This window comes from Solanum lycopersicum, chromosome 6, assembly GCF_036512215.1.
Source record: "Solanum lycopersicum chromosome 6, SLM_r2.1".
NCBI classification, from domain to species: Eukaryota; Viridiplantae; Streptophyta; class Magnoliopsida; order Solanales; family Solanaceae; genus Solanum; species Solanum lycopersicum.
Genome location: NC_090805.1, coordinates 826,882 through 838,084, shown reverse-complemented (window position 1 = coordinate 838,084; position 11,203 = coordinate 826,882). Strand labels below are relative to the sequence as shown.

The 11,203-nt window shown below is 25.8% G+C and overlaps 1 protein-coding gene and 2 non-coding genes across 3 annotated transcripts; all 3 read right to left on the bottom strand.

The window, feature by feature from the left end:
• Positions 1-5,326: 5,326 nt before the first annotated feature.
• On the bottom strand, positions 5,327-5,686 carry LOC101256678 (non-specific lipid-transfer protein 1-like). The gene has a single exon (XM_004240566.3). The coding sequence runs from the start codon at positions 5,684-5,686 to the stop codon at positions 5,327-5,329; it is 360 nt and encodes a 119-aa protein (XP_004240614.3).
• Positions 5,687-10,419: 4,733 nt separating this feature from the next.
• Positions 10,420-10,492, bottom strand: TRNAF-GAA (transfer RNA phenylalanine (anticodon GAA)). Its single transcript has one exon. It is a non-coding gene; the product is annotated as a tRNA-Phe (tRNA).
• A 10-nt stretch (positions 10,493-10,502) lies between these two features.
• On the bottom strand, positions 10,503-10,573 carry TRNAG-GCC (transfer RNA glycine (anticodon GCC)). The gene has a single exon. It is a non-coding gene; the product is annotated as a tRNA-Gly (tRNA).
• Between the last annotated feature and the right edge of the window lie 630 nt (positions 10,574-11,203).

Sequence of the window (11,203 nt, the reverse complement as noted above, 5' to 3'; positions counted from 1 at the left end):
TATAATTTATTTATATTTTAAATATTTTTTTTAGTCCTATCAAAGTTATTTTTCAAGAAAATAACAAAAAATACGATATGATTAATGATACTAAAATATCCAACAAAATAATAATAATATAATCGCGTAAAACAAATATTGCAAATTAATAAGTCGTAATAAAATTGATCATAATTTAAAGTACTAAATCATGATAAAATAAGTTTAGTAAGTATTAGTTACATAAAATATTAAAAGAAAGTAAAATTAAATCATGTATTTTATTGTCTAAATCTATATAAAACTAAAAAATAAATATTCAATATTATTGTCAACTTTAGTGATGAATTGATTTTCTTTTTTGTATTAGTATTAATTTGATTTTTATTTAAATTTTATTATAATTATCAACATGTATGGACTATAATCTTTATTAGATCATTAAGAATAATATACTAAAAGATAAAAACTATGAAATAGTATAAGAGAATTTTTAAAAATTATATCAAAATAAATATTTTTACGTATAAAATAAAATTTTAAAATTATATATATATATAATGTAGGATTGATTTAATCTCCAATTATTTTTTTTTTTAGTTGAAATCAACCCACGTGGTGAAATCCAAGTGGAATGGGTAAAGGGACGTTACTCTTTTTGAATAATTACAGGCAAATGAGAAATTGCAAACGGATATTTGCTTTTTGTTTGATTTTTTAGATTGTTTCCTCTTCAAACTTACCTCTTGGGTTAAGTATTTAAAGGGTCGGGCATGTGTTTTAAAAATGAATAACGGGTCATTTTTTAAGATTCAGATTGATTTATGTTGATTTGACGCTTTCCATCAAGTGAGGGATGTATATGGTGAAATTAATAACGATGAAATAAAATTAACTTTATTTTAATGGTAAGAATATAATTAATCAATAAAACAAAGTTAAAGGATATTTTTTATCCTTTTCTCTTTTTTAAACGAAGAATATACTTCAAAATTCAAAGATTCTCATAGATACCTCTATGGGGGTCCCATTTTATTCTTCATAAGGATAATCAAACTACATAGCAAAATATATTTGAGTTGATCCCTCAAATATACTTTAATTACACATAAACCACAACAAGGAAATTAAACATCATTTTTATTTACTATGTACATATAGAAAGAGTGACCACTAAAATCACTCTTTTATCTCTTTTTTTTCTTCAATATACCTTCGAGCAATCAACATCTTTGCTAATTTTGAAAGGAAACTTGGCACCACATTTTTTAGGGATACTTGCGATACGATTGACTTGTTTTTCAGTGATGGTGGAGAGAATTTCATTTACACATGAGCAAAGAGTTTGACGATCTAAGATAGTAGTCGCGTTACCTAAACATGATTTGCAAGAGTTGCAACATTCTTTCGATACATGTCCACCAGACATCACATAAGTAAGGCATGGTTTTATTTTATCAGTTATCGTATTGCATGTTATCGTCGTTGCGTTAGTCGATAGTGGTGTCACCACCATGCTAATGAGGAGGAAAGAAAGAAGTAATTTCTTGCTTGTAAGCATTGTAGGGATTAGTAATTGAATGATCAATGAGTTGTTGAATGTTTGAAGGAACTATTGCAAAGGAATATGTTTATATAGAGGTACTACCACAATAAAAAGTAAAATAAAAACTAAATTATTTATATTTTATTATTTTGATACCTAAAACTATGGACTCTTGTGGTTAGTACCCTAGTAAACTATATAAAACATTTTTTTAATCTTAACTATTCCTTGTACTTGTCCTAGCATTTATGTAACATTTTACAATTATATTTTTTTTTAAAATAATGATTTTTAATTTTACTTTTCTTTCTTTTGGTAAGTTAAAATGACATAACACATTGTTTCTATTATTATCATTATTATTATTTTTCAATTGTATTTATTGTGATAAAAAAATTGGATTTGATTCATGCTAGTGGGAGTCAATTGCTTATTAGGAGCATATAGATACAGATGGATTGATGATTGTAAGCATAAATTGATACATATATATGCATTCTTCAAGCCATTACATCATTCCTGATTAGGGAACAAGATAAATATTAAATATTATGTATATGTATGTATTAGTATGATTCACATGAATCTAGAACATTAGTTACGTAGGAGAATGGCGGACGAGATGGGAGAGAGGCGAGAAAAGCGACCAAGATTTTTTATGAATCATCTATATATGCGAATCCACTTGTATACAATAAATGTTGATTCATGCATGGTAATGGCCATTCATTTTATGGATTGTAGCTCGTTAAGTTTCCTATCGTGGTCTAGGTACAAAATTCAAATCGTAACAATTATATTTCAATAGATCCAAAAAGTAGATAGAATCAGTGTATGCTTGGCCAAAAACCCTACCACATAGTATATAATAGTTGGACAACTTTCACATATATCAAACAAAAAATTTATATTAGTATGTTATAGCAAAGTTTGTATAATTGTGCTTCATAGTAAACTTATATATGTATAATTCGCTATACATATACAATTGAAGCAAATTGTATATAACGAATTGTATAAAACGAAAAAGACAGAAATTATATACAATTTGCATTGTATAAAACGAGAAAACGAGAAAGGCAGAATTGAATTGTATAAAACGATAAAGACAGAAATTATATATAATTTAAATTTGTATAAAACAAGAAAGAAAGAAAAGCAAAAAGAGACTTGTGCAGGGAATATACAATTGAATCGAACTGTATAAAACGAGAAAGAGAGAAATTATGTAGAATTTGAATTTGTATAAAACGAGAAAGACAAAAGAGACTTGGGCAGGGAAATATTTATATTGTATAATTATAAGTGCATAGGACGAAGATATATGTATTTACATGCGTTTATACAATTTTATCTTGTTTTATATAATTAGAAACACAACTTATACAACTCTATTGCATAAAGCGAGAGAGGCGAAGCGAGCGAGAGAGAGTGGCGGGCAAGAATATGAGGGAGAGAAAGACTGACAAATAATTTACTATGTAACACAAATAAATCAAAAAATAGCTACTATAATATATATTTTATATTATTAGTTTGTCATTCTATATCATTATTCCATAATAATTTTAGGTGGAACTTTTTAGCTACCAAGATATTACACGTGGTTTATAAAAGATTGTAGAGTTATTAGTGAACCCCTCACAAAGCCAATGCACTAGTTTTGATACTACCTAATTTTGCCAGACTTTTTATGGTAGAGATCTTATGATTGCAACTTGGGGATTGGGGTTGTATTGACGAAGAGGAAATAACCAATTGCTTACCTAACAACAACAATGTTAGATAGGTTTCGAGAGAGTAGAACAAACTCGTCTCATTACTAATACAATAACAATGAAAGTTACTGTCAATTAGTGTTTTTAAAAATTTTGAGGTAAAAATATCTATAGAATACATTATCATACATTAAAGTCCTCAATTAAAACATATTATAATTCAAGTGTCTAAATAAAAATTACCGATAAACTTAAAAATTCGATTATGTTTATCTTAATTATTCCTTTGTCTCAATTATGCGATGTTACTTAATAAATAACTTCTTTTAAAAATAATATATTAAAGTTTTAATATTTAAACAAATCATAAATATTTATAAAATTATATGTTTAAAAAATACATGAATTAATTCGGGAAGTACTACTTAAATCATAAATTTTGAATTCAAGCTTGAAAGAAAATCATATTGAAAGTGTCCTCCTAAATAAGTGGTTCAACCTAAATTTAATTGGGGCTTCAATTCGAACTCAAATAATTTTGAATGTCATTTTCAGGAATCAGTAATTTCGTCGTGTTTAAGTAGTATTTAGGGCGATTTTGATATTAGAATTAATTAATTATTCGGTGGGTTTTAATTAGTAATGATGAATAGTGGGTCGGTTTATAAATGATATTAATAATTAAATTATAACTTTCAGTTGAGCGCCAAGTATATTTAAAAAATATTTAAACAATTTAAATTTAAAACCGTTAAATAAGTAGTTAATTTTGAAACCAAAGGTGAATGAGAAAGGTATTTTTAGAGCCAATAGGTGTATGGAGGGTGGTTTTGTGCCATTTCCAATACTTTGGGGTATTTTAGGCCCTTTTCGTTAATAAATTAAATTATAATTAATACTTGAGTGCCAAGTATTTTTAAAAAATATTTAAACAATTTAAATTCAAAATCCTTAAATAAGTGGTCAATTTTAAATTCAAAAGTGGGTGAGAAAAATATTTTTTAGTCAATAAATAAATGAAAAAATATTTTGAAGCTAATAAATGAATGAATAATAATTTTATACCATTTTCTATACTTACATTTTAAATCATTTTCTGTTCAATTAATAATGTTAGTTGATTTGGAAAGTGTATCCAAATATGGACAAATGTGTTAAAGTTTGGTGACAGTAGGAGTACCAATTCAGGGGAAACTTACGTAAATATATGATATTAAAAAAATATTTATCATTTATAGTAATTATATTTTTTTCTAACTTGATATTTTAATACAATTTTAATGTGTATTATAAAGAACAATTTATTATTGATAGATAATACATTTGTCACATATTAATACACTTATAATATAATGTGTTAATTTTTTTTCAAACAAACATAATATATTTAAAATACAATTATTTTACATATATAATGCACTTTTAAAATATATTGCAGATTTAATATAATATAGCTAAAAATGATAATAAATAAAAAATATCACCAAAATTAATAATTATTCATTAAAAAGTACTTTTTTTTTCTATATGCATGTAACTAATAAACAAAAGTAAAAATGGTATTTTTTTTACCCTGGTCTCTTATTAAAGTTAGTTTCATTCTTTTTTAAAATACCAATATATTTTTTAAAATAATTTTAGATATATTGATCGTTACATATTGGATTCAAATATATTTCTTTCGTTATAGATTTTTATATACATAATATTTTTTTGGCACAAAATTATCCATAATTTTGAGGGAGAGAGGCAAGTTCGTGGTCAAATGACTTATCCCAAATTTAAAAACTTAATTAATTTTAGAAATTACTGATTTAATGTATCCTTGATCCAACAATAAAATTAATTGTTTTCAACAAAGCGTCCTTAGAATTAATATAAGGTAATAATTTTCCTTTTCTTTCTTTTATATTGTATAATTAATTTGAGGTGATCCCCTCAAATAAACGTTAATTTACAGATAAACCCATAGACAAACAAAATAATTACTTTATAATTATTTATATAAGTGATACGTCATATATATAATTTACTATTTTATTTTATTTTTAATCATAATAGATCAACCTTTTTTTTTTTTTTTTCATTTCACCTTTGTGCAATCAACATCACGGCTAATCTTGAAAGGAACTTTGACACCACATTTTCCGGGGAGACTAGCGGCACGATCAACTTGTTCATCCGTCGCGGTCGTGGCGAGACTCTTCAGGCACGAGCATATGCTCTGGCGATCTGCGGTGGTAATTGCCTTAACAATAAGAGATTTAAGTCCGTTGCAACATTCAGCGGGCACATTTCCACCAACTAACACGTAATTAAGGCACGGTTTCAAGTCGTTGAATACTGTGTCACATGTTATCACCGCCCTAGCTTGTGGTGGGGACAACACCAAGCAAATGAGGAGGAAAGAAAGAAGGAATTTCTTGCTTAATACATTGGCCATTGTTTTGGGGGAGGGGAGGAATTTTTGAATGAATTGAAAAGGCTTTGTGCAAAACAACGCATTTATAGAGCTTTTTATCACTAAATTTACTGTTACTAAAGTTTCAAAATTTATCATTTTTACCTGCCTAGAAGAAAGCGACTATGACAGTCCTAATCCATCGAAAAATATCATAGACACTCATATATATATATCTGAAATCAAAATGTTCTTATCTTAGACGTTTGTGACTTTGGTTTCGTAAATAAAATTTTGATGAAAATATTAATCTTAAGATTTTCAAAATTAGTTATAAAAATAAAATATTTTGCATGCATAATAATAAAACATACGTATATAATCTATCCATTCAATTCGGTTATTTCTTTGATTTTCTTAACAAACCAATCCCAAATTAAATACTATTGGTTTTTAAAAATTAAATTCAAATTTAAATATATTTTGTTCGATTTACCAATTTGAATCGATTTTTATTCAAACAATAAAACACCCCTAAATAGGTGAGTGATATATTCAAGCGGAAAATAGACCTTGCAGGAGATAAAAGGAGGAGATTGTTTTAGCTTTTCTATCTATGCAATTAGGGAGATATCGTATTTAAAAGTGTATTACCTTAGTTGGTATTTTTAATTTCAGTTAGAGCTTTACTAGGATTATTATGATCTATATCTGGTTGTTTCGATTTTATTTTATTCATTTGATTTGACTCATCCGGATTTTAATGCTTAAAGTGATAGATTAGGAGGTTTGTATCGATTGATTCGGTTTGGTTTGGTTTAAGTATTATTAATTTAATTTTTTTATTTTTAAATATGTTAAATCAATAATTAAATTAAAAAGATATTTGTTACTTCCTCTGTTTCAAAAAGATTGACCTAGTTTGACTTGGAACGGAGTTTAAGAAAAGAAAGAAGATTTTTGAATCTTGTGGTTTTAAATTAAAGTTATGTCAAATGTACTAAAATATCTTTTAATTTTGTGGTTTTAAACATGTCACGTGGAAAGTTAAAGTTAGAGTGTTGCTAAAAAAAAAGATCATTCTTTTTAAAACAAACTAAAAAAGAAATAAGAACATTATTTTTTAAACAGTGAAAATATTAACTTTTGGTTTAATCAATAAGAACATGTTTTTTAAAAAAATTGACTTGTCCAACAAGTCCAACAATTTGATGCGAAATAAAAAAGAGAGAAATGAAATCACTCATAAGTGCAAAAGTTCTGCTTACTGTAGTAATAGTATGATAAATACTCATAATTCACAACTCTAGTCGTTGCCTAATACTTGTCGTCGTTGTTGCAAATCCTAACCTTCGTCGTTCTTTGTTTCTTTAGGTTTTGATGTAGTGAATCTTACGACTAAAACAATACTAAAATCGAAAAGGGTAAATATAGAGAGCAAAGTTAAGTAATATCAATCGCGTAGGGTCCTTATAGACTATAATTATAGTCTAATATTGTGATTATATTAATATTTTTTATTTGAAATTTATGCATAACTAAAACTTAAAATAGTACTTTAACCAATAACGAATATTAAAAAATAATATTGAACTAATCACAACCCAATAATCATTATTTACAAATCCATCAAATAATTGTCGATCAAATAACTCAATAACAATAAATTAATAACATTATTTTCGATTTGATTTATTCACCAATTCAATTTTTACACACCCTTAAATCAATTAATTTCTCCCATTATATTTTATGTAGTTTGATCGCAATTTAGTTTTTTTTATTTTTTTAACAATGATCCCTTATACCGTTTACAATATATTTTGAATATATAACATGACTCTTTGTTTCCTATAAGGTTTTTCTCCCGGTGGATTCATTTTGCAAGAGTTTTTACCATACATTCAAAATGTGTTTTTTTAAATATGAATTGAAAAGGCTTTTGGCAAAAGAATGTATTTATATAGGGTGAAAAACATTATACATGTCAATTAATTTTTTAAAATACCTATTTTGGGCTACAATATTAATCTTTATATTTATTTATTTTTTACTTAAAATCATGATATTCAGGGAAAAAATAACATCCATGTAGCAAAATTTACCTAAATAAAATAATATTAGTTTAGAGAAAAATAAAAGTGAAAAGTGTTAAGTCAATAATGTTCTATATGATGAAATAGAATAGAAGAATAAGACAATTTAATTTTATTATTAATACTCAGAAATCTAATATCTATTTAGATTTTACATACATAAAATAATATAAAAAGATAATTGCATAGATGGGTGTAGGATTGTTCACGGATCGATTTGGATTAATTATTGATTAAAATTAAATTAATTTAATTGCTAAAAAAATTATCAAAACAAAGCTAAATCAAATATTTACATATACGCATACATTTATCATTTTGGTTGTTATCGATTTCGATTCGGTTATAAAATATACAAAAATAAAAAAAATCATTCAAAACAAAAAATAGTTAAGATAGCTAACAAACAATACTTTCAATCACTAAATTTATTGTGAATAAAATTTCAAAATTCACCATTTTGACCTAGAAGGTAGAAACAATGACATTCCTAATCTCACAAAAAATTGTTATAAATACTCATATATATGAAACCAATAAGATAAATATTTCGATCTCGGATGTTTTTGGCTTTGCTTACATAAATAAATTTGGATGAAAACATATATGTAAGATATTGAAAATTATTTATAAAAATAATATATTATGCATGTATAAAATATATAACTTAACGCTTCGATTATTTTTTCATTTTTTTAATAAAATCAAACTCAAATTAAATACTATCAATTTTTTGAAAATTTAAAACAAAATGACATCAAACCTAAATAAAATGGATTTATTTGATCAGTTTGATTTGATATATTAATTTGAATCGATTTTTTTTTAAATCGTGAACATATATTTAAATGGATGAGTGATATTATTGAAGCTGAAAATAAACATTGCATGAGATAAAACGGGAGATTGTTTTAGCCTTTCATTTTAGGCAATTATTTATGTTGCTAATTAGATCATTAGGGAGAAAATGTATTTAAAAGTGCATTACCTTACTTAGTATTTTTTAATTTCAGTTAGAGTTTTACCAAAATTATTATAATCTATATCTGGTTGTTTTGATTTTATTTTATTCATTTGATTTGACTCATCCAGATTTTAATGCTTAAATTAATATACAGATATAACAATTTACTTCGGAATTTTAGCATAGTTAAATAGTTCTCTTTTCTGGATGTTCCATTTTATTTAATTTTGTTTCTTGTTCTAAATCAGGAGCACCATATTTAAACAATATTATCTAAATAAGGATATTTAACTAAATTATAAGAGAATTGCCTTATTTAGGATTTAGATTGTCACGGCTCAATCCATCAGGCCGTGCAGACACCTACTCTTACATTTAGATAAATGCTCTTTGCTCTTTAAAGAAAAAGCTTCAGAATATGACAAATATTCATATATATTTTAAAAAATAGATATATTTTTTTTCATGTTATATAAATATAGTTAGACTATGAGTTAATTATGTGCAAATAAATATTTTTTTTATACATTTAATATAAGAAATAAATATTAAATAGGAAAGTAATTATAATTGAAATTATGGAAGACATATTTGTGATTTTTTTCCATACTCACCATCATCAATTTTTTTTCTTTTATCAATATGAAATATGTTTCACATGATCAAATCCAAATTCATATCTGAGTCCAGCTCATCTTCCAAGTAACCCAGACCACTCAAAAATTCCTAAGACATCATCTATAGCATTTAACAAGCAATTTCGATCTATTTAAAAATCATCTCTACATTTAGACACAAATTATGGCCACTTGTATAGACTAATATGCAATAATAACATTATGAAGTAGTAAATTCAAATCACTCATAGAACCAACATTTAAATTTGATTTTCTCATGAAACATACACACAAATTATTAGTGTACCTACATGGCACCTGAGCCAACCACTGTTATTATTCATATATAGTCAAGACAATCGTTAATATTTATATACAGGTGTGGTATCCGAGCCAGACAATAATCACAAACGTTATACACAATTATTTTCTCCCTTTAAAAGTGGGACAAAAATAGATAATCATTTAAGCAGTAACTGAGTTAGTGTCCGTTTGGATCAACTTATTTTATGTGTTTTTAAGCAGTTTTGAAGTGTTTGATTAAAGTTAAAAAGTGCTTATACACAGTTATTTTAAAACTAAAATTACAAAAATAAGCCAAAAACCATAAGTTAATATTTAAAAACCAATCAATCCAAACAGGCATTTAATGTCAATGTATCCACTATCCAAATATTTTAACATAATTCAAATATATGCGAATTCAGATTTTATATAGACATACAAAGAGAATCATTGTTCATTGATAGATAAACATAGTAGTTACATATATATAATTATTAAACTGATATGCATATAAAATTCACATCTCTCCACTCTTTCGCCTCTCTGCTTTCTCTCAATCTCGCTCCACTCAAGCCTAACACATAGAACATATAGATATAACAAAGTGTAATTATAAAGCACTAACATGATTTTTATCTTTACTATTACTAAATTTACTTTTAAAAAAAAGAGTTTTGAGTTGTTTCTAACATGGCTGAATAAATAGGATAGTTGGCTAAACTCAAAGTAACACATAGCAGGTATAGATATAACAAAATTATAATTATAGAGCGCTAACATGATTTTTATCTTTACTTGAATAAAAAAAATGAATGCGGTGAACGTGGATCGAACACGTGACCTTCAGATCTTCAGTCTGACGCTCTCCCAACTGAGCTATCCCCGCAAACTTCAATTGCACCAGCCGGGAATCGAACCCGGGTCTGTACCGTGGCAGGTTACTATTCTACCACTAGACCACTGGTGCTTCTTATTTGTGTTATTTTTATAAAATATATAACTCATTATGCCCTAATTTGTGTTACATAGTTTCAACATTAAAACTTCTAAACTTTGACCATGGAATTGAATATAAAAGTATTGAGTTTTTTAAATAAATTTTTTTATATTTAAGAGTTACGTAAAAACACTATAAATCACAATAATAAACAGCTTAATTTTTTTAAAAAATATTCGGTCAACGAAAAATTTGATTGAACTCCTGAAATTTTAATTGTGTTACCTGAATTGAAATAAAAAAGAAATGTTGTTCCAAGTACGTTAAAAACGGAATTATAGAATTTATGTACTAATTTCAATTAGTTCCTCTAGTAGCTTCTCTAAACTCTCAAGTGAATTAGATTATGAACAAATCATTATTGAAAGGTTTTGGGTGTTAGAATTATCATAATTCCAAAGATTTAGGCTTCTTTAACAATGTGATATGAAATTATGATATAAAGTTATAAGTTTTGTTTGAATTTTTTTTTTGTTGTATGTTGTTTTATTAACATAATTATTTCAGAAGTTGAAAAATTATCAAAGCTTTCTCAATTGTTTATATGATTTTACAAAATAATATTTATTAAGTTTTTTTTCAAGTAAAAGTATAAATATC